This window comes from Nycticebus coucang, chromosome 1, assembly GCF_027406575.1.
Source record: "Nycticebus coucang isolate mNycCou1 chromosome 1, mNycCou1.pri, whole genome shotgun sequence".
Lineage (NCBI taxonomy): Eukaryota > Metazoa > Chordata > Mammalia > Primates > Lorisidae > Nycticebus > Nycticebus coucang.
The window spans coordinates 96600668-96625469 of NC_069780.1; the positions used below are offsets into that span (position 1 = coordinate 96600668).

Consider the following 24802-nt stretch of genomic DNA (forward strand, 5'->3'; position numbering starts at 1 on the left):
GGCTTCACAAAGGACAGTTAGGTATATTCCTCTTTTACTCTTTTTTTTTTTTTTTGATGAATATAATTTAAGTATGCCATGGAAATTTAACTATAGGTTCAAGTGTGCCATGAGATAAAAAAGGTTGAAAATATCTGACGTACGGGCGTGGTGACGTTTCACAGTTTTAGTCAAGTTCTTCAGTGCCTGTGTCAGGGTTTGTCCTGAATTTCCAGCCACAGATACCATACAAGACGTCATGTGGAACACGTTAACAGCGAAGGGCGGAAAGGTAGAAAAAAACAAAACTATCTACAGTTGAGGCTGCCCTATGAGATCATGACTGATTTTTATTTTTCCCTATATTTTGCCATTTTAATATTTTTATTATAAAAATGCTTTCATATGTCTAAATGTGTCACTATGTAATAGCTAACGTTTTTATAATTGGTAAAAAGACTTTTTGAACACAAGGAAGCAATTCTCCACTATAAATTGTAAATACAGAATTATCCAAAGTATTCTGAGACATACGTCATCTCTCCAAGAATAAACTGAGCTCCTCTCTGTAGACAAGCTGGGGGTAGTGCTCTGTGTCGCAGACCCAGACCAAGAGCTGTGGGCTTCCGTGGGTGTGTGGCTTCCGCTGGACGAAAATGATGATGGGGACTCGCTGCAGGAATGAGTATAAGCAACAGAAATAACATTAACTGGGAAGAGGTTATACTAGTAACTGGCTTCATGCCTCTGAGTGCACCCCCCCACTTCTTTCCTTAAATACATTTGTTATTTTCACAGTACACTAATTTTGTTCTATTATTATTGTTATTATTATTAATAATAAAATATTATTGTTATAGCCACTCTACACGCTGGGTAGAGTGCCGTGGCATGATCATAGCTCACAGCACCATCAAACTCCTGGGCTCTGAGTTATCCTCCTCTCTCAGCCTGGGACTACAGGTACCCACTACCAGGCCTGGCTAGTTTTTCTATCTTTAGTAGAGATGGGGTCTTGCTCTTGCTCAGGCTGGTCTCAAACTCCTGGGCTCAAGTGATCCACCGACCTTGGCCTCCCAGAGTGCTGGGATTACAGGCATGAGCCACCGTGCCTAGCCCAAAATCCACTAATATTAAAATGTTTGCAGCGTAACATTTTCACTAGGTTAAAAATAAAACTGCATTTTACTTTTAGAAATTCATAGCCCATAGCCTATTTTGTTTCCCACATTTGCGATGGGCATTTTGTGATTTTGAAATCAGAAGCACTTAAAAGGTTAATTCTTACCCAGTAAATTTATGAATGGCTTTCTGTACATTTCTTGTAAAATAGGTAGGCAAAGGATCTTTGCTTTTCACAGCTAAACTCTGCTTTCTATATCCTTCCGACAGTCCTCTTCTGAAAAATAAAACAAAACATGAAAAGTCTCCCTAGCATAATAACATGGTTTTATTCATTAAGACTTTTAAAATTTCCTGTTGTGTAAAGTTGCTCCTTTTGTCTGCCATGTACCCTAACACAGACACTCATGCCATGTCCTCAAGAAACCGAGGCCCAGTACCCCACATATGCATAAATGTATTCATGATTTATGTGTATTTGACTTAAAAAAAGAAAGAAACCTAGGCCCAGAAAGTTGCCATTTTTATTTTTCTTAGAATCAAGGTTAATATCAACCTACACTTTATGTCAAGGGAAAACAACAGCAATGACCTTTTGTGACAGCCAGGGAAGTAAATGTTGCCCCAGACAGCTGACGGTACTCCAGACACAGCCTGACTCCAAGCCCAAGGTTTGGCAAGTGAGACCCAGGCTGGATTTTAAGTCTCCTTTGTCCCTTGACCAGGGCCCTTCATACTTGTAAAACTCAACCAGTAAAAAAAAAAATCATCAATCCTGTATTAATTCTGTAATCTATCAAATTCTTTTGAGTCAACTAAAAAGGCACACAAATATCTAACTCATTTTACTTTAGCATTATTATCTGGTATGTGTCCTGAGTTTTGGAAAATTAGAAAATATTAAACTTTAATGGAGAAATAAAACAGAAGCAATATCTAGATTTTTAAATAATCCATTAAATCTACCTGCTGTAGTACCATTTGTTAATCATTCTAGGAACCTCTTAAAACATTTACTTCCCTCTAGTCAATATGCCTTCCCAATGTTTAACAGACAACACCTTCTGTTCTCTTAACAGAAATATTATTTTCTTATATAAATAAAACATATATTTACTTAAGACATGATAATGAATTTTTAAAAAAAACCTTCAACTTTCAATATTTCGAATAAAGACACCGCTTTAGCATGCATTAAGAAAAACATTTGCTTGCACTTTCAATAAAATGATACCTAATTTTCAACACTTCTTTTTTTTTTTTTTTCTTTTGAGACAGAGTCTTATTCTGTCACCCTGGGGTTAACTTACGTGCAGTGGCATCATAGCTCACAGCAACCTCAAAATCCTGGACTCAAGTGATCCTCCTGCCTCAGCTTCCCAAGTAGCTGGGACTATAGGTACCTGGCTAATTTTTCTATTTTTAGTAGAGATGGGGTCTCACTCTTGCTCAGGCTGGTCTTTAACTCCTGAGCTCAAGCAATCCACCTCAGATTACAGCCTCCCAGAGTGCTGGGATTATAAGTGTGAGCCACATTACACGGCCAACACTTGTATTTTTTTAATGGAAATGGATAAATTCTGTTGTAATTATGTATATATAGTACTCTACAACAAACAGAATTTTTAAAACAAATTAATTTCTTAAACAGAGATTAGGAAGACCCTCTACCTTCCACCTATACGTTTTGTATAAGAGCGAATAGTAGAAATACATGATTTTTCCTTTTCTTTTTGCTTGTATGTGGTAAGTACAACCAAGTAATTGTAAGAATAAGGATGTTAAATAGTCCAGGCTTAAGCCTGTTATCCCAGCATGCTGGGAGGCTGAGGAGGGAGGATCCCTTGAGCTCAGGAGTTAGAGATCAGCCTGAGCAAGAACAAATCTCATCTCAAAAAATTTTTTAAAAAAGATTTTTAAAAAAGGTACCAGAGAGAACAACATAGGACAAGCTAATATGCTAACAAAGTGCTTTACCTTCAATCTTCATCAGTTGTTTTTTTAAGCCATTAATTATTTATCGTTTATATGTAACGTAACAACTTTCTACAAAAATATAAAAATACATAATGACATAAGATAACAATCAGTAGTCAACTAAAAAGTAAATCAAATAGATCTGGGGTTTTTTGTTTTGTTTTTTTGAGACAGAGTCACACTATATCACCCTCAGTAGAGTGCCGTTGTGTCACAACTAACAGCAATCTCCAACTCTTGGGCTTAAGAGATTCTCTTGCCTCAGCCTCCCAAGTAGCTGGGACTTACAGGCGCCCGCCACAACGCCCAGCTATTTTTTGGTTGTTGTCATTGTTTGGCAGGCCCAGGCTGGGTTCGAACCCACTTCACCGCTGAGCTACAGGGGCCAAGCCCAAATAGATTTGTTTTGAACATTAAGAAATACAAGCTCGTATATGAGTTAACATGTTATTGAGAAACTATTTTATTTTGTTTATTTTATTTTATTTTTTGAGACAGAGTCTCACCCTGTCACCCTTAAAACAGTGCTGTGGGTTCATCATAGCTCACAGCAAACTCAAACTCTTGGGCTCAAGCAATCCTTCTGCCTCAGCTTCCCAAGTAGCTGGAACTACAGGCACCCGCCACCACACCCTGCTAGTTTTTCTATTTTTAGTAGAGGCAGGGTCTTGCTCTTGTTCAGGCTGGTCTCAAACTCCAGAGCTCAGCTGATCCACCTGCCTTGGCCTCCCAGAATGCTGGGATTACAAGTGTAAGCCACTGCACCCAACTATTGAGAAAAATTTTTTAATTCAGCATAAATTACCTAAAACATTGTTTCTTTAGGAGACATATCTACATAAGAATAATAGTCGATTAGAATTTGCTCTGTCATTGATGCTTTGAGCAAGTTACTTTTTCTCTTCTGGACTCAGTATTATCCACATTTGTGAAACAATGACAATACTGCCAAGTTCGTTTATACAATTCGGAGACTTAAAATAGAGAAAATAAATGAAGCATATATGTAATCAGTGCTAGATAAATCCGGGTTTCCTGTTCACTGCTATTATTATCATATGCTACTCTAAGAAGACACCATCTCTTGCTTCTTTGTACTTCCCATAGTGTTTTGTATTACATAGATCTCTTTACATTTTAATGTTTTTACTGTGATTTTGACACTTTATTCTTTTTTTTTTTTTTTTTTGGAGACACAGTCTCTCTTTGTCACCCTGGGCAGAGTGCCATAGCATCACAGCTCATAGCAACCTCAAACTCCTGGGCTCAAGTGATCCTCCTTTCTCAGCCTTCTGAGTAGCTAGGACTAAAAGCACCTGCCACCATGCATGGCTAGTTTTTCTATTTTTAGTAGAGATTGGGCCTCACTGTTGCTCAGGCTGGTCTTGAACTCCTGAGCTCAAGTAATCCCCCCGCCTTGGCCTCCCAGAGTGCTGGGACTACAGGCGTGAGCCACCTCTCTCAGCCTTACTTTTAAATCTGTAGACCTAAAATAATCCTTGTCACATAACAGATGCTCCACTTGCTTGTTGAAAGAATCAGTATGGGAAGATTAAATTAGCGACTGAAACAGAACACATTTTTGCTCTGTACTCTGCTTGAAACAAATGATTACACTGTGACCACACGTTAAAAAATCCTCCAAATTCAAGACATCTTGGGGAGAAGTTTGTTCTCTTCATAAGGAAAGAAAAGTCACAGCTCTTCTTTGAGTAGCTGACATCCCAAATATGACTTTCACCCCTGAATGGAGGACTGCACGCACAATCCCTCTTTCTGCTTTCAGCCCCTCGGCTGCCTTTTGTGCAGTTTGAAATCTCAACTTACTAATGGGGTGTTTGCCATTTTTTTTGATTTTCAATCAACAATAATTTCTTCCTCCAGAAAATGCACTCCCTTTTAGTGAGGTTTGGAGGGAGGAGGTCTTGAAACTAGGTAGAGACTTATTTACAACATGGAGGAACTAATTCCTCTCTTCACATTGCACCATATCCTCTCCAAGATGGGCATCCTTACTCACTTGGAAGTGTGGCTGAGGATGGGGGTCTTAAAGGGGAAGCTTGGCAATGATTACAGAAATTACAATTAAATGGATGCCTTAAAGCTACGGTCCCTAACCTCTGAGTGTCCCTGGCCTGTTAGTAACTAAGCTACGCAGTGGGAAGTGAGCAGCAGGCAAGGGCAAAGCTTCTTTTGTATTTACAGCCACTTCCATTGCGGCCTCACTGCCTGAGCTCTGCCTCCCATCAGCTGCATTAAACTCTTATAGGAGCACAAACGCTACTGTAAACTGCACATTCAAGGGATCTGGGTTTTGTGTTCCTCATGAGAATCCCCACTTCTGGGTGGTGCCCATAGCTCAGTGGGTAGGGTGTCGGCCACATATACCCAAGGCTGGTGGGTTTGAACCCGGCCGGGGCCAGTTAAAACAACAATGACAACTGCAACCAAAAAATAGCCTGACGTTATGGTGGGCGCCTGTGGTCCCAGCTACTTGGGAGGCTGAGGCAAGAGAATCACTTAAGCCCAAGAGTTTGAGGTTGCTGTGAGCTGTAACACCACTCTGTCTCAAAAAAAAAAAAAAAGAAAGAAAGAAAAATTGAGCTCATAATTCAATGCCTGCCCAGGTCACCAAGAAGATAGGGATGCAGTTGTTTCCAGAACCCAGGCTACTGACATGTACGCTCTCTAGGTGACACAAGTTACCAACATTGCAATTTAAGAAAAGAACGGTATAAAAATATGCCTTTTAAAAGAGATCTAAAAACTAAAAGTAGACCTACCATTTGATGCCGCAATCCTATTACTAGGTATCTACCCAAGGATAGCATTAAAAAAAAAAAAAAAATTTTTTTTTTTTTGAGACAGAGTCTCATTATGTTGCCCTCAGTAGAGTGCTGTGGTGTCACAGCTCACAGCAACCTCTAACTCTTGGGCTTAAGCAATTCTCTTGACTCAGCCTCCCAAGTAGCTGGGACTACAGGTGCCCACCACAACACCGAGCTATTTTGTTGTCATTGTTTAGCAGACCAGGGCCAGGTTCAAACCCACCAGTCCTGGTGCATGTGGCCAGCGCCCTAACCACTGAGCTACGGGGGCCAAGCCAGCATTCAAATGTTTATAGCAGCTCAATTCACAACTGCCAAGACATGGAAACAACCAAGTGCCCTTCAATACATGAATGAATTAATAAACTGTGTTATAAGTACACCGTGGAATACTATTTACCCACAAAAAGACAGAGATTTTGTATCTTTTGTAACAACCTAGATGGCTTTGGAGAATATTCTCCTTATCAAAGTATCATAAGGATGGAAACTTTAGCATCACAGGTACTCAGCTCCAATTTATAACTAGAAAATTAACTAAATATCCGTCCACATGAGAGGAAAACTAAATTAAATTCAAGTTGGAAGGTGGAAAGGCTATGGGTAAGTTCCCACATAGCGAGAACACTGCATGAATATATGGGTAAAGGACGTAACTACAATATGGACTTGAACCTTACAAAAGCAATGTATGTAACCTAATTGTATGTACCCTCATATTAACCTGAAATTTAAAAAAAAAAAATCTCCATCTTCTAACCAAGCATTGTAGTGTTATTCTTCCGTAAGCTGTCAACTACAGTATATTCTATACAGCCTAGGAAAGTGTACCCAACTTATAGGATCCATCCTGTATTTTTCGATCTTTAATGGAGCGGAGTGACTATTAAGCTTATATCACACAATACATAATGTACAACGATTTTACACTTGTTCCATCTCTACTGCTTAAGTTTTAGAGATGACAAAATACTCCTTGTCTATACCTTGGAGAGACTGTTCATTTGAGGACAGTACCTAAGTTCCCCAAGGGTGCACTGAAGTGCAATCACAAAACTACAGAAGGCACAAAAAAACTGTATACGCATTTTTTTTTTTTTTTGCAGTTTTTTTTTGGCAGGGGCTGGGTTCGAACCCACCACCTCTGGCATATGGGGCCAGTGCCCCACTCCTTTGAGCCACAGGCACCGCCATGTATACGCATTTTAAGAAAGGAAAAAACTGGATTAAAATTGTCCTGCTTAAGTCATGTTGAACTTGTGCAATTACAAGAGGTGCTCAACGTGACTTGTGTTCATCTTTTGTTACTGGTATAAAGTATTACAATTTTAATGCAGTTTTTCCTTTTTTAAAATGTGTATACATTTTTTTGGCACCCTGCATACTGTACTAAAGTGTTAGCGCATCAAAGTTAAGGCAAAGGCCCAGTCTCCATGAGTCACTGCATTCCAGTTATCAGGGAAATAATAATTGGATGATCTGTTTTTACTGTTTTAGGTTAGTTCTTGATAGCCTGCAAATCTCTGCCACATTGCCCTGCAGAAATTTAAAGGTTCATAAACAGTGATGGATGCTTTCAAAATTTTGTACTTCTGTTTGAAAGAAAGGGCCTGACATGAGCGCTGTGTCCTGAAGGGGTTAAAATGCAGGCTGGTTTTCCGGATTGTCAGAGTCAGGGGTAGGGTGAGGTCACTCAAGGGTGGTCACCATCAGGCTGCCCTTCTCCAGAAAACAAAAGAAGTCCTGGGAGGGGGAAACCACCCCAGCCGCCACTCAGGCCGCCCTGCTTTCTCGGGACGCGAGCGATGTCACCGCGCAGGATGTCACCAGTGGCTGCGGGCTGACACACACCGCCTGGGCTCCGTCAGGCTTTGCAGGCAGGACATGAACAGGCCACGCACGACAGGAAACGCAGACCAGGACTTACCCAATCACGGTCAGCCCCAGGCCGGGGCCGGCGTCCCCCGGGTCGGGCGCGGCGCCACCAGGCTCGAGAGCCGCAGCGGGTTGGCGGCTCCCCGCGCGGGCCCCGCGCAGGCCGCGGGCAGCCCCGCGCCCCCGCGCCCCGGCTCCGCGGAGGCCCAGCCCCGTCCCTGCCCGGAGCTCCGGGACAGCCGCGCGCCCCCTGCTCCTCCCGCCGGGGCCCAGATTTCACCGCCCAGCGGTCAAAGCCACGCCTCGGCTCTCCCGGCCTTCCCGCCCCTTTCCCGCCCGGGGCAGAGAGGTCTGTCCCGGCACGCAGGCGTTCGCTGCTCTGAGTTCTTCCAAACAGGATTTTAATTCACAGGGGGAAGGCGGGAACCGGCGTGGAGATTTCATCTGTCCCTTCGCCCCCATCAAAAGTGCCTGGATGGGGTGGGGCCGGGAAGTGAGGTTAAAAAGACAGGAAGCCCCAGATCTGGGAAATTCCAGATCCACCATCCCATCCACAGGGACTCAGGTGTGCTTGTGACACCAAGTGTCCCGCTTTCATGCCTTGCCTCTGCATCTACAAACAGGTACTGCTTGTGTCACAAGCCCAGGACATGTCCTTCTTCCTTTCTCTCTTTCCTTCCTTCCCCTCTCTCTCCCCTTCCCTCCTTTCTTTCTTTTTTTTTTTTCTTTTTTGTGACAGTCTCTCCCTATCCCCTGAGTAGAGTGCAGGGGTGTCATCATAGCTCCCAGCAACCTCATACTCCTGGGCTCAATCCTCCTGCCTCAGCCTCCCAAGTAGGGACTACAGGTGTCCACCACCAGGCCCAGCTAGTTTTTCTAATTTTAGTAGAGACAGGGTCTCACTCTTAGGTAGACTGGTCTGGAACTCCTAAGCTCAAGAGATCCACCTGCCTCAGCCTCCCAGAGGACTGGGATTACAGGTGTGAGCCACCATACCTGGCCTCAGAGGCCATTTCTTAGCTTTGCCCAGAGAGGTCATAATGGTGAATGAGTTTTACTTTGAAACCCTCCAAATCCTGACTCTTAATATTTCATGTGAATTCTTCTCAAAACATGAACAGTTCCTTCTTGCATTTATGCTGTAGCTTGCATGTTTGTCCCCCCAAATGTCATGTTGACATTTGATTCAACATTGGAAGTGTTGGGCTGTAGAGGACGATCCCCAATGCAAGACGTGGTGCTGTCTCCAAGGTAGGGAGTAAGTTCTGAAGAGCTGGTGATTCAAGAGTCTAGCACCTCCACCTCCATTTCTTGCTTCCTCCCTTGCCAGGTGATCTTGCACACACCAGCTCCCTTTCACCTTGGAAGCAGCCTGAGACTCTCAGCCACATGCGGATGCTGGCATACAGCCTGCCAAACCATGAGCCACAGACACTACTTTTTTTTTCCAAATACACTTCTTAATAAATTGCCCAGTCTCCTTTCTAGTAACACAAGGGACTAGGATGGTTTATATCAAGTTTGTCTCATATTTCAAATCCTAAAGCTATATTAATTGCTTAAGATTGAAACAATAACCCCCTGTGGAGAGACATTCTACAAAGTGCAGGATACATGACCAGAATTCAAAACTGTCCCAGTCGTTAAACAGAGAAGTCTGAGAAACTGCTTCAGACCACAGGACACTAAGGAGGCATGACGGCTAAAGTAATGTGCCATCCTGATGGGCCTGAAAGACAGGAGAGACACTGGAAAAACTGGCTGTGACTGGTGATTGCAATTCAGTGGGTTTGGCATAAAGCAAATGGCCCTCCATTGTATGGACCTTGTCCAAGCAGTTGAAGGCTTTAAGAGAGCGAAGAATTAGCAAGAAAAAAATTCTGACAACCGATGGCCTTTAGACTTGAACTGCAGCTCTTCTCTAGGTCTTGAGCCAGCTGCCTCACTCCACAGATTTGGGACATACTAAGACCCCACAATCACATGAGCCAATTCCTTAAAATAAATCTCTTTTTCTCTTTCTGTCTAAACACACACAAACACACACATACACACATCCATCCTGTGGATTCTATAGAAAACCCTAACTAATATTTTTTCTGGGCTGGGTGCAGTGGCTCCCACCTGTAATCCCAGCACTCAAGGTGAGTGGATCACTTGAGCTCAAGAGTTCAAGACCAGCCTAAGCAAGAAGAGATGCCATCTCTACTAAAAACAGAAAAACTAGCTGGACAAGCAAGGTAGTGGGCACCTGTACTCCCAGCTACAGGGGAGGCTGAGGCAGGAGGATCATTTGAGCCCAAGAGTTTGAAGTTACTGTGAGCTATGACGCCACAGCACTGTACCCAGAGTAACTCACCACATCGGCTAGTTTTTTATTTTTTAGTAGAGACGGGGTCTCACTCTTGCTCAGAGTGGAGTCCATTTCCCAAGTTCAAGCAGTCCACTGTCCCCAGTGGGCCTAAAAATAACTCTGCCTAAAACAAAAAAATTATCTGGTGAAATCAGCATGAAGTGGTGGGGGGGGAGGATTAGTTAATAGTAATGTATCAATTCAGTTCATTAGCTGTAACAATAATTTGTTAATAATAGAAACTTTTCTGTTAATCTAAAACTGTCCTACAATAAAGTCTATTTTAAAACCAGCACATGGTACCCATGATTGCATTAATGTACACAGCTATGATTTAATAATAATAAAAAAAATAAGGTCTATTTTTAAAAATGCTTCTGCACTAGCCTACTCTACACATTTAAATATATTTTACAGGGTGGCGCCTGTGGCTCAGTGAGCAGGGCGCCGGCCCCATATACCGAGGGTGGCAGGTTCAAACCCAGCCCCAGCCAAACTGCAACCAAAAAATAGCCGGGCGTTGTGGCAGGCGCCTGTAGTCCCAGCTACTCGGGAGGCTGAGGCAGGAGAATCGCCTAAGCCCAGGAGTTGGAGGTTGCTGTGAGTTGTGTGACGCCACGGCACTCTACCGAGGACAATAAAGTGAAACTCTGTCTCTACAAAAAAAATATATATATATTTTTTACAACTTTTTTACAAAGTTAGTAACTATCTTCAGGGAAGACTAGTATTATCTCAATAAGAAAAGTACAAAAATCTTAGAAACTGCTTACATAAAATCATGGAAAATATAAAATTAAAATACTATGTAACATAAAATTGAAACAAATTACCTAAGGACATTTTTAAAATGTATTCTTTATTAATTTTATTTATTTTTGAGACAGAGTCTCACTCTATCGCCCTGGGTAGAGTCCCATGGCATCATAGCTTGCAGCAACCTCAAACTCCTGGGCTCAAGTGATCCTCCTGCCTCAGCCTCCCAAGAAGCTGGAACTGCAGGTGCCCATCACCACATCAGCTAGTTTTTCTATTTTTTAATAGAGACTGGGTCTCACTCTTGCTCAGAGTGGAGTCAAACTCCCAAGCTCAAGCAGTCCACTGGCCCCAGGCTTCCAGAGTGCTGAGATTACAGATGTGAGCCACCACCCCCAGCTAAGGGTATTATTTTTTAATAATTCAGGAAATTATAAGAAGTTCTATCTGAAATTAAGCAATAACAGAAATTTTCTTTTTATTTAAGTTTTCTTGGAATAGCCTGTGTAAAGGGAGACACAACTACAGACTTAGGTTCACTTTGGGATTAAAATATTTGCACGCAATATTGGCAGAAAGCTGCTAGATGGCACAATTTCCTCTCTTTTGTCACTTAAAAAACCTTGCTTGGGTCAGGTGAAGTGGCTCACTCCCATAATCCCAACACTTCTAGGAGGCCAAGTCAAGAGGATCCCTTGAGTTCAGGAGTTAGAGAACAGTCTAAGAAAGAGTGAAACCCTGTCTCTACTAAAAATAGAACAACTAACTGGGCATGGTGTTAGGCACCTGTAGTCCAGCTACTGGGGAGGCTGAGGCAGGAGGATCAATTGAGCCCAGAAGTTGGAGGTTGCTGTGAGCTATGATGCCAGGGCACTCTACCCAGGGCTATAGAGTGAGACTCGGCCTCAAAAAATAAAAAAATAATATGAACCTTGCCCGGACAGATTTGTAATACCACATCCCTATTTTGCAAATTTAGAGTTGCAAATTTAATTTTCATTCCAGTGTAAATGGAGTGTCCCATTTAGATCCTGATGTCACTATTACAATGAACAGTATTGGGTACACACAGGCCATTGATAGTGTCATGACGTTTTTACTTTGGATTACTTGTACTGCTTTGCATTACTTGTAAACCTCACAACCACCCTGAAAGGAGTCTCCTCTTTTGTACAGAAAAGGAAACCAAGAATCAGCAAGATTAAGGAAATTACCCAGGGTAATCAGTTTTATCCAGATGGGTCCAGTCTAACTTCAGAAGTTTCCCTTGTAAAGATTCATCTCAAAGCCAATTTGTTGATTTCTGTCAAACTCTCTTTCATTGTGGGTCTGTGACAGTGTTCATTAACATTGCTTGAGTATGTACCATATGACAGCTCCTGGTTGTTGTTTTTTTTTTTTAATTATTATTTCGGATTAATTTGAGAGCCCAGAGAATTAGGTTACAAGGTTTGTATTTGTTAGGTAGAGTCCCTGTGGTAGTTGTGTCCCCCCCCAGGAGCTGTGCCATATGTCCCCACATTGTGCATGATAGCTCACTAATCTCTCTCCCTTCTCCCCTCTTCTCTCATCTTAGATTGAATTGAATTTTTCTCATGTGTGAGCATGTATTAGATCATCTAGCCAGGTCTTGTTGAAGCACTTTCATCTATACAGGGCAATGCCCTGCAAAAACCTCATCAAATGGTAAGTCTCACTACTAAGTCTCTACTACTTAGCAAAGAGTAGGAAAGAGTTTATAAATGATTAAGTATGTTGCATCTGAAAAGAGATAGCAGATGAACAATTGCTAGACTTCTAGGAGGAAGAATAAAAAAGCCTTAGAATAGCCGGGCGTTGTGGCGGGCGCCTGTAGTCCCAGCTGCTCGGGAGGCTGAGGCAAGAGAATCGCGTAAGCCCAAGAGTTAAGAGGTTGCTGTGAGCCGTGTGACGCCACGGCACTCTACCCGAGGGCGGTACAGTGAGACTCTGTCTGTACAAAAAAAAAAAAAAAAAGCCTTAGAAAATTGTAGGCAAGGCCAGGCATAGTGGCTCACACCTGTATTCCTAGCACTCTGGGAGGCCAAGGCGAGTGGACTGTTTAAGCTCAGGAGTTCGACATCAGCCTGAGAAAGAGTGAAAACCCATTTCTACCAAAAACAGAAAAACTAGGGCGGTGCCTGTGGCTCAAGGAGTAGGGCGCCAGCCCCATATACCGGAGGTGGCGGGTTCAAACCCGGCCCTGGCCAAAAACTGCAAAAAGAAAAAAAAAAAACAGAAAAACTAACCAGACATTGTGGCAGGCACCTGTAGTTAGTCTCAGCTACTCGGGAGGCTGAGGCAAGAGGACTGCTTGAGCCCCAAAGTTTGAGGTTACTGCGAGCTATGATGCCATTGTACTCTATGCAGGGCACAGAGTGAGACTCTGTCAAAAAAAGAAAAAAAAAAGAGGAAGGAAGAAAGAGAAAGTTCTAGGCAATCTGAGGCCTACATGCTTATATAAAATTATAGAAAATATGGAATTAGTATCTTATTCAAAATAAGACAACTAATTTCTGGACCCAAACTTATATAAGTATTAACAACTATCAATGACAATACTTATTATAGGTTTCATATGCTAGGACCATATAAAATAGTCTCTATTATATGATTTTGACCTAGAAAAATAAACAATTCAACCTAATATACTGAACGATTGGGTTCAATGACATTGATTTTTTTTTTTTGAGACAGAGTCTCACTCTGCCACCCAGGCTAGAGGGCCTGCCTCAGTCTCCCGAGTAGCTGGGACTACAGACACCTGCCACAATGCCCAGCTAGCTTTTCTATTTTAGTAGAGATGGGGTCTCACTGTTGTTCAACTCCTGAGCTCAAGGGATCCTCCCACCTCAGCCCCCCAGAGTGCTGGGACTATAGGCGTGAGCTACTCCCTCCCCCAGGCTCTTTAGTATTCAACATTGTTCCTACTTTTAAACATTTCTTTTACTATCCTTTCATCTGTAGAAAGTGAAAGAAGAATCCAAATATATTTTATCAAAAATTAGTCTTTCAAAATGAAAATAACTACTCAAATATGTTCCACAAATTCAATTGCCCTAACTGCAACATCGACAGGGTCAAATTTTCCTAAACTGTGTTTTTGAATGTTTGGTTTGATTTGTTTCAAACGGTATGCTAAAAAAACAAGGACCTGATAGTAATTACTAGGCCACTATTGTGAATTACTGTTTCATTTTATGTGAGTAGAAATACTAAAGTACAGTTGATTGTCAGCATTCTCTAGTTTAACATTTGATAGTTCATCTATTAACATTTGATAGTTCATCTATTTGCTAAATTCAAGATCACCCTCGTGGGACTTTCAGCTCATCCCAGGACATGTGCAGAATGATGATGACCTGAGTCCCTCGAAGTACATGCTCCTAGCTGAGCTCAGGCAAGGCTATTCGGCCTTCTGGTTTCAGCTCTCATACTATATAAAAAAATGGGTTAATTTAGGGGTCTATTCAGTGACATATTTTTCCAATTTTTGTGCTTTGTGTTGATGATTTTGCTGTTTAGACTGGCCCCCAAGTATTATGCTGAAGTTCTGGGTTGGGTTCCTGACACACAAAGTTGTCATGATGTGACTTACGGGGGAAACGCATGTGTTAGATAAATTAGTTTCCTTTGGTTACAAGTTGTAGCCCTGTTTGGTGTTAGTTCAATGGTAATGATTCAACAAACCATATTAAATAAAATGCCTTTGAACAGAAACATACATTACGCATTCTGTATTGATCTGGTGATGAAAATGTCGAGCCTAAAGGCTCACAGCAACCTACCCCTGTATTTCCTCTAGGAGCAAAGGCTCCATAGTCACTATTTCCGTGTTCGCGGGTGACTTTATGTCACCTAACTCCTGGGAATAATGAAAATCAACTACATCACCTCTACCATTGTTCGTACCTTACAGCATCATTTATACAGTATCGTCATCAATCTATTATTTAACTTTAAAACATACAAACTATTATTTATATAGTTATAAACAAATATACAATCTATTATTTAACTTTAAATTATACAAAAATAATTTCAAAGCACTAGAATAGGGAGATGAAAAACTTAAAGCAAAAAACGTCAGTGTAGAAAGCAGAGGGGCAGTGCCCACTATTTTCAGCTCACACAGCATTCGGCTGTTATTTTTAGACTTTCTTTTTTTTTTCTTTGTAGAGGCAGAGTCACATTTTACCGCCCTCGGTACAGTACCATGACGTCACAGGACTCACAGCAACCTCCAGCTCTTGGGATCCCATGATTCTCCTGCCTCAGCCTCCCGAGCAGCTGGGACTACAGGCGCCCGCCACAGCGCCTGGTGGTTGCAGTTCAGCGGGGCTGGTTTTGAACCCGCCACCCTCGGTATATGGGGCCGGCGCCCTGCTCCCTGAGCCACAGGCGCCGCCCTGCATTCGGCTGTTAGATCACCATCGCATTTAATGGTTCTTGCATTACAACATGCACCAGAATGACCTGAGTACTTGTTAGAAAACAAGTTGCCAGGAAGGTAAACTTGTCGGACCGCGAGGATGCGGGGAATGCGAGGCGGGGAATGCGGGACGGGGGACAGACGACTGGACAGGCCAACTGTGCTCGTGTCGCCCCTGAAACAGCCTAAGAAGCAGGCCAAGGAGATGGATGAGGAAGATAAGGCGTTCAAGCAGAAACAAAAAGAGGAGCAGAAGAAACTCGAAGAACTAAAAATGAAGGAGGTGGGGAAGGGCCCCCTCGCCACAGGTGGAATTTAGAAATCTGGCAAAAAATAAGTTGTTCCTTGTGCCTGGGATGATGGTGATTGATTCCTATTTAAACATCTGTATTCCCTGTCACAACATCTTTTGTCACCTATAGCTAAAATGAAGTGTTGTATTAGAGCCTATTGTACATTTAAGAATAAACTTTTGGAAAAAAAAAAAGAAAAGAAAAGAAAACAAGTTGCCAGGCTGCGCCTGGAGTTTCTAACACAATGAGTCTGCAGGGTGACAATTTGAATTTCAGAATGGCACTCTGAGAACCAGTGCTCTAATTCATCTGACTTAACAATTCCATTCCCCTCCACACCCTGCCCACTAAACTGCTGGAGTAGCCCAGCCTCAGCACAGAATAGAGCTTTCATCTTTTTGCAGAAGAAGGGGCACTAATCAAAGCTTTCATATTACAGAGAAGGAAAGTCAGGCCTCCCGAGGGCTGGCCCTTGGCGGCTTGGTGAAGACCAGACCCCAGATTCCTACAAACCTCCAGCACCTGAAGCTGTCAGTCAGGCTCTCTCTGGAAATGGTTAATTGTCCTTGTAAGTAAAATCTAGTCTCTCTCTGGGTGGCCACAGTAGCAGAAGAATACCCTTTCCAAATGCAAAACAACAACAAAACAGATTCTGGGCCAATGCAGGACACTCAGGGAAAACCTAAGTCTGACTCAGAGACACTTGGGAGAACATGAAAGAGGTTTCTCATTTCTTTAAGTCCAAAGCTGACCAAAGCTGAAAGGAGAACTTAGTCCACCAGACACTCTCAAAATGACTGTGTCCTTCAGTTTTCCTTCTGCACCCAAAAAACCAAGGGTCTCTTCTCCCTCACTGTGGGTCAGGCATGAAAATGCCAAAATTCCTTTTTTACAGTAAAATGTGTTTTGTGCTGTTTACAAGTCTATTTGAGTTATAAAACTCAGCTCCTCCCCATTCTTTTATAATTTCTCTATTTCTTCCATTCAGTCTTCTCTGCCACAATCAGACAGACAGAAGGGGTAATGATACTTTTTTCTTGCATCTGTAGAGGCAGCCTCAGCAACAGAAATTAGTTGCTACAACTTTGTCAAATAAGTGTACCTTTATGTGTTTTTGAAACTATGCTATTGCTGCCTATAAATACAGACTGTTTTTGGAGATTTCTGCTTAAATTTTATATTAATTCAAATTTTTCATTATTTTTTATTATTTCCGATTACTATGAGGGAACAAATGATTAGGTTACCATGTTTGCATTTGTCAGGTAGGGTCCCTGTTGTAGTTGCGTTCCACACCCAGGGGGTGTGCCAGATATCTTTACATTGTGCCTATTAGGTGGGAACTCCCTTCCCTTTCCTTCCTCCCCATCCCTCCTCCCCCCTTCTCCCTTCTTCACCTCCTTCGCCCTCCTTCTTTCTCTCTTCCCTCTGCCCCCTCCCTTCTTCCTTCTCCCCCCTTACTCCTCCCCCCAACTTGAATTGAATTGAATTTTTCTCTTGTGTGGGAGTGTATTAGTTTATACATTCAGAATTTTTACATCTTCTCACGACCAGCTCTTTTATCTTTATGAAGTGGCCTTTGTACTTCTACAATGCTCCTTGTTTTAAAGTCTGCTTGGTCTGGTATTCTAAAAAGCACACTGTCTTTCTTTCGTTTAGAATATTTGCATGTGCAAATGCTTGACCCATATATTTATTTTTAACATTCCTATCTTCTTGTATTTGAATGGTGTCTTTGGCAAGCAATATAGGGTTGTTGCTTGCAGCTTAAATTCAGAGAGGATTACATGTGCCTCCCTCCCCTGGCAGCTGTCCTAGGGGCACCAGTGAGCCCAGGTCACCCTAATCCAATCAGGAATTGAGAAGCTTGAAAACCGTTGGTCTGCCTGCTGTTCACCCTAACTGCTGGGTGGCTTTTTCAAGCCTGTCCAGCTTTTGGAGTGGCTCTCAGCAGCTGTTTGCTCTGAAATGCTAGTCCACTCTGGCTGGAAGTAGGGAAATGTATGGTATGTGATACAAATCATCATTCATCTTCCAAGGGAATCTTTATTAAAATCTACAGTTTTTCCTAATGATTTGATGTAATAATAATTCACTAATTCTTTAGAGGAAAAGTAGGTTGCATTCTGCTTCCTGGTTAGTATGGGGCAAAAATGGAGGCTTCCAACAGGACAGCAGGGTGTGGGGACAAGCACACACAGAGCCGCATACAGACACACAGACAACACACAAACAACACACAGACACACACAGACAGAGGCACACCTACATCCACATAAATCTTAATCCTAAACAAACTGAATTTACTATTGACCTTGAATTCATAAAAATCATTCATCTCATTTTTCCTACTTTTTGATAAGATCCATTTCTAGTCCTGGCTCTGATTTCTCAAAAAGTCTAGCTCCATATAGACCTTAGATGGAATCAATATCTGTTAAGTAAAGGTTGATAATTAATGTTTGGAAAATAATATACAAGGTGTCCATAAAGTTCGTGTGCAATTTAAAAATTTATTGGAAAATTGTATGCACTAAAACTTTATGGACACCCTGTATTAACCTTCACTGCAGAGTATCACAATAAACTGTACTTTGTACAAAAGATGCTGACTGTGAGTGACAAAGAATACATGTATATATAAACATTGAACATTATAAAACAAAAAATAATACCATTTATTGTTTGTGTACCAGTCACCACAGAGACAAGTTGTATATACAACCTCTTTTAATCTTTACACTAACTCTGAAGAGGCATTATCATTAATTCCCATTTCATGGATGAAAAAGTGAGGCATAAAGAGATTAAGGAAGGTATCCAATAGGAATACTTAATTAGTATTCTTAGGGTTTGTTTGTTTGTTTGTTTGTTTTTGAGACAGAATCTCATTCTGTCACTCTGGGTAGAGTGCTGTGACATCACAGCTCACAACAACCTCCAACTCTTGGGCTCCAGTGATCCTCCTGCCTCAGCCTCCCGAGTAGCTGGGACTATAGGTGCCCACCACCATGCCCAGTTAATTTTTCTATTTTTAGTAGAGATGGGGTCTTGCTCTTGCTCAGGCTGGTCTCAAACTCCTGAGCTCAAGCAATCTACCCGCCTCAGCCTCTCAGAGTGCTGGTATTATAGGCATGAACCACTGCACCCCTCTCAAATACTATTTTTTTTTTAATGTCCTTTTTTTTGTAGAGACAGAATCTCACTTTATCACCCTTGGTAGAGTGCCATGGCATCACACAGCTCACAGCAACCTCCAGCTCTTGGGCTTAGGCGATTCTCTTGCCTCAGCCTCCCGCATAGCTGGGACTACAGGTGCCCACCACAACGCTTAGCTATTTTTTTTGCTGCAATTTGGCCGGGGCCAGGTTTGAACCTGACACCCTCAGTATATGGGGCTGGCGCCCTACCCACTGAGCCACAGGCGCCACACTCAAATACTATTTTTTAAAGGAATTTGTGGTCATGTAATTAATAGAAAATAAGGATCATAAGACAATTATACACTGATCTCACCATTCATCCTCATGGAAAGCATTATTAACTTTAGGAAAACTCTAAGACAATGAAACAAAAATGCCCAGATAGCAATTAACTCTCTCTAGATTTTTATATGATTAGGAACCCAGGAAAGAGGATTAGATGAAGAAGAAAATTGTTTTATTCATCTCTTCAATAAATACTTATTATATACCTTTTATGGACATGTGTTGCCCTAAGTGTTAGGACAAAGAGTTTGTAGTCTAATAATGGATGTAAGATGTGAATATATGTCACAGGATTTAGAGTAAGAAAGGGCGAGAGCTACACAAAGCGCTGGCCATGGGTAACTTGTGATTCTACTGATTATTCCGTATCATCTCCAAAACTTACAAGTCTGATACCAGAGTGGTAATTTCCTTCTGGGTGTTACACAGCACGCTGCAGTAATCTAATTAAATTAGCCTTTATCTTCTGTATGTAGTGCCCGGAAAATAAGGATGAAAAATTATCATGTGCCGCTCTCTAAAATAACTGAACTAAAAGATGCCATTTATTATAATTCCATAATAAATAACAATGAGTCATTTTTATTTCTTCATCTTCTTCACTTGGAATATTTATTTATTTTTGAGACAGAATGCCTTTTTTAATGAAATATGCTCTCAGTTTCATTTCTGTGCCAAGAAGTAGGTAGTAATCAAAGTTACCATTTTTCTCAGCATTTTTCCATGTCTTAGGACCTTTATAATACTATTTCTTTCTTTGTTCTTCCTTTCTTTCTTTTTTTTTTTTCAGACAGAGTCTCACTTTGTCACCCTCCATAGAGTGCTGTGGTGTCATACTTCACAGCAACCTCAAACTCCTAGGCTTAAGAGATCCTCCTGCTTCAGCCTCCTGGGTAGCTGGGGCGACAGGCACCCACCGCAACACCCAGCTACTTTCTTCTATTTTTAGTAGAGATGGGGTCTCACTCTTGTTCAGGTGGGTCTTGAACTTCTGAGCTCAAGCAATCCTACCTGCCATGGTCTCCCCAAGTGCTACCTTAATATATTATTTCAATTAATTTGTGGAGCACCCTTACATGGAAATAATTATTGTCATCTCCATTATTCAAGGAGGAAAAACTACAATTTAGGAAGAATCAATAACTTGTTCAAATGACTCAGCTAGCAAAAATGATGTGAGTTGGAGTCCAACTCATCTGGGTCCACAGGCTTTACTCCAACTCTAGGCTGCCTCAGTGACAAGAGCACGTGAGATATAAGTCTCTCCATTGTCATGTTATTGGCAGCCACATTAACCTGACTTTCTCTAACCCTAACTCTAACAATGGAACATAATCACTCAAAAAAAAAAAAAATAGAATAGTCATTTTTTTTTTTTTTTTTTTTTTTTTGTAGAGACAGAGTCTCACTTTATGGCCCTCAGTAGAGTGCCGTGGCGTCACACAGCTCACAGCAACCTCCAACTCCTGGGCTTAAGCGATTCTCTTGCCTCAGCCTCCCGAGTAGCTGGGACTACAGGCGCCCGCCACAACGCCCGGCTATTTTTTTTTTTTTGGTTGCAATTCAGTCGGGGCCGGGTTGAACCCGCCACCCTCGGTATATGGGGCCGGCGCCTTACCGACTGAGCCACAGGCGCCGCCCCAGAATAGTCATTTTTTATGACTTACATAAGATGTAAATACTTTTCAAACAAGTGAAATTTACAATCTATCAATACTCGTGTACAGCAATTATCTATCCATCTACCCACACAGACCAGTTATCTATCTATCTACCCATCCATATTCCTGCCTACTGCTAGGAATTCTTATACTTGCAAAACAAATAAAGCATAAGATCTTTATAAGACAAGAATCTGGTTATGGTTCAAACAAGAAGTACAAAAAGAGGTAGTGAAGAGGGATGTGGGATAATGTAGAAATGGGGAAGTGAAGGTGAAGTTCAAAGGCACTGGATCATCTATCTGGGGATGGTAAAGAAAGAGAACTCAATACTCTCTGCCTCTGGCTCAGACGTAGCCCCGGTATGTCCTGTGGGGTGAAAAGGGCAAGTCCATTTTCTGGGCTGTTCATTTATTGAATTGAAGAGTCAGAGATCAAAATTTCTGCTACTGTTCAGCATCTCATGGGGTGGGGGGCGGTTAATAAAGCCTCTGGAGTATCAGAGACATTGCATATCTTCCCAGCTCAAGTTCATTTCACTATTTAACAAAGGTCAAGTAAGACAGAATCAGACAAATGGCCAGTGCATGAATGAACTTCAAAAAACTCCAAACTGTAGCCAGGCGTTGTGGCAGGCGGCTGTAGTCCCAGCTACTTGGGAGCCTGAGGCAAGAGTATCGCTTGAGCCCAAGAGTTTGAGGTTGCTGTGAGCTCTGACACCACAGCAACCTACTGAGGGTGACAAAGTGAAATTCTGTCTCCAAAAAACAAACAAACAAAACCCCTCCAGACTGTTCATTAGAATATTCCTTTACCCCTGAGTAATTCAGTCTTAATGTCAGGTCTACAGTCACATCTGTTTTACATGTATTCACATTCTTTCTAGCCACTTTATCTTTTTTCCCCTCTACTCCTATTTTAACTCTCCTTTTCCATGGCCCCAGCCTTTTGAAAATCAAATTTACGGTTTTAATATAAACGGAGCAGGCTAGCAGTCATAGCTATCTGCTGACAGATGAGATGGTAGGGATAATTTAAAGGTGTTATCTTATGATGTTTGTTTATTCAGTGTTAAGAATAGTCAGAAATGTAAGAGGGGAAAAAAAATCCTTCAAGGTGCAAAAGATCTGTAATGTGGCAGGAAAAGGCACCTGAGTGCTTTCTTCCTTCCTTTTTGTCCCTTTCCGCATTTTAGTGATTCAGAAAGAAATGGGGTGTGATGGGAGGAAGGGAACGTGGTGCTTCTGCACTGCCTGTACCTACCACTGCAAAGAGGAAGAACACACGACCTCAGGAAGATTCTGGACAACAGAATATCTGTGCATACTATTTCTCTGGCAATTATCTAAAATTCTATTTCTTCACATAGTAAATTTAATCTCTTCTGTACATAATGCCAAATGTTGTGTTATTCAAAAAGTGTCTATTGCAAATTTTAGACCATACAAACATGGGCTAAAATGTTTGAGAATTTAAACAAACACCAGTTCTTTCGCTGGCGGTGCTGGGTAGTCAGAGCTTATTTGTTAAATGCACTTAAGACTAGAGTTTAAGGTCAGTGGATGGATCCCTTTGCTCATAAAACATTAATTGCATAAATTTTAAGGACCAGTTGCCAGTAACAAAGGTCTCATTCCTTAGGCATATGTATTCTAGAAGGTTAAACATGATTAATTCCCCTTAGGGGGAAAAAAGTTCTAGTTTCCTAAACATATTTCATAATACAATATTTGAAATGAACAGGAACAATTTATTACCTAACAGCTTGCCTTAGCACTGAGATGAATGTCCCTAGTTTTGTAAATTTGAAACTATTTAATTTGGGAATGAGTTAGAATCTGTCTTAATGCAAAAATCAGTCAGGATTGGTTTTGTGTGTGTGTGGTGGGGGGAGAGTAGTGTGGGGAAGGACCTCACTGCGATGACAGTGCTGAAGCCTGGGTCTGTGAACCAGCTCTTTTCGTCTGCCCTTTACCCCTTCTCTGTTCTTTCACAGCAATAGACTTGTTCTGCTCATTAGACATTAAAATTCATCTTAGTTCTAAAATACACATTTTATAAAAGTAATGTTTGCACCACGGCTCTTGGTAGCAAAGTGTATGGGTGTCCGCATATGTGTGTTGAGGGAAGTGACCTCTGATTCCCAGGGAAATTGTCCCCAAGAGGTCAGTCGGCTTCTGTAGAAACTCCGGCCCTCAGTCAAGCACACCAAGACTCCAGGGTATAATGATCAGACTTGTCCAGTGTCTGATGATGTGATGCTTACGTAATTAACTACTTGGCACACAAAGGGAACCCATCTCACTTGGGCTAGACTCAGGCTGCTCCTTAGGCAGGAGGAGAGCGCAACGTCTCACCATTTCTTAAATTCAAACTATTGCTGCCAACAGGTGTATTTGGTTACCTGCATACCTGCTGCGTTCAGCGGCCAAGAAAGAGGACTCCAAGGCTCCTTTCAAAATCATAAAGAAAACCAGACTCACAAGTGCTCTGAGCATGGATGCTTCTGGGAGGAGAGAAGCAGAATTCTGCCCTGTCCTTCAGGCCCTGTCCTCTCCCCTCTGGTCACCAGTGGAGGACTCGCTAGAGAAAGTTAAGCCAAAGCACATCCCTGCTCATATTAGAAAAGACCAGAAAGCCAAAAAATAAAGGCCCAGGCAAGAACAAAGAGGGGCCCTGGGTGGTCGTCTGTGATGCAGGTGGTGGGGTGCGGGGTCCCCCCAAAAGACAGACGAGCTCCACTCGCGGCTACTCACGCGCTCCCGCCGTCGTCCGAGTCGCTGTCCCAGCCCCTCTCCTCACCGATGTCCGGCAGGGTGAAGAACAGAGTTTTGGGGCCTGGTCCGGGAGGCATCCGAGCACCCAGCTCCCGCTCTCCCGGGCCAGGCTGGCTTGGGGTCCGCGGGCTCGTGGCACCCGCGACGGTCGGCAGTGCGGGGGTCCCCAGGGGTGCGGGGGAGCGCGCTGGGCCGCCGCTGGAGGGGGGCAGGGACGGGACTCTGACTGCCCTCGGGCTGCAGGGCAGTGACAGCGGGGTCCCGGTTGCTTCGGCCACGCGGCCGGCGACTGAGACCCGGGGATAGGAGGCGGCCAGCAAGGGGTGCGGCGGGCTGTGCAGGGAGCCCGGGGCAAGGGCGGGGAAGAGAGTCGGGGCTGGGGTCTGGGCGGTGCTAAGCGGGGTACCCGCGGCCGCAGGCCCTCCCGCGGGGGACGCCGTCGTGGTCTTGAAGATTTTGGCAAAGAGAGACCCAAGGTCCAGCACGGCCACCTTCATGCCTTGACTTTGGCAATGCTGTCCTCGCTGTGGCCCGGATCTCCAGCCCACGGCGGGGCTCCATCCACCAGCGCCCACGGGGATCCGGACTGAGAGGCCCCGGGTTGGGGCGACGATGCTGGGGTCCCCGCACGCCGCGGAACCCCGGGGGCTTCTGGATCGGTCACCACCAGGAGAGGCCTCTCCGCGCGCTCAGGCCGCGCCCCTGCGGACCGACCTTTTCCTACTGCCCGGGGCGTCCGAAACGCGTGGGAGCTGCGGACGGCGGCGGCGGCTGGGGGCCCCCGCGGGGAGCTGTCCCTTCGCCCGGGGCCGGGAGCGCAGGTGCGGCGCGCGGAACTATCGGCGCCACAGCGGGCTGAGCCAGGACCAGAGAACCTCGCCGCCCCCGGGACCGCGGCCGTTGCTAAGCCAAACACAAACCCTGCTTAGCTCCGGCTAATTGGGTCCCAGTCTAGGGGCCCTGTCTACAGCGATAACACCCGCTCCCCTCGGGGACTCAGGCCTTAAAGGAACCGTCTACCATTTCTCCATCTTTCTTAGAACTTGGCCAGGTTCGCCCAACTCAGCGCCCTGAGGGCAAGGAAGTTGAACATTAGCGCTGGGAAAGGGAATACTGGTTCCAGAAGGTTCTGGAACTTGTCTAGTCTGGCCAGGCCACACCAGCAAGGGTCAGGCCACCCCTCTGATAGGAAGAAATGTGGGTAAAAAGGTGTATTCAGGCTTGAGCAAGCTTGAAACAGCGG

The 24802-nt window shown here is 43.3% G+C and overlaps 1 protein-coding gene across 2 annotated transcripts in view; it reads right to left on the reverse strand.

Annotated features, from left to right (window-relative positions):
• Nucleotides 1–24116, reverse strand: part of FAM149A (family with sequence similarity 149 member A) — a 41910-nt gene extending 17794 nt beyond the window's left edge. For both annotated transcript variants that reach the window (XM_053584300.1, XM_053584293.1), the window contains exons 1-3: nt 23539–24116; nt 1268–1378; nt 514–652 (exon numbers count right to left, since the gene is read on the reverse strand). In XM_053584300.1, coding sequence (XP_053440275.1) covers nt 514–652; nt 1268–1378; nt 23539–24056 — 768 coding nt within the window. In that variant the 5' untranslated portion in view covers nt 24057–24116. The remainder of the gene's footprint in view (nt 1–513; nt 653–1267; nt 1379–23538) is intronic.
• Nucleotides 24117–24802: the final 686 nt, after the last annotated feature.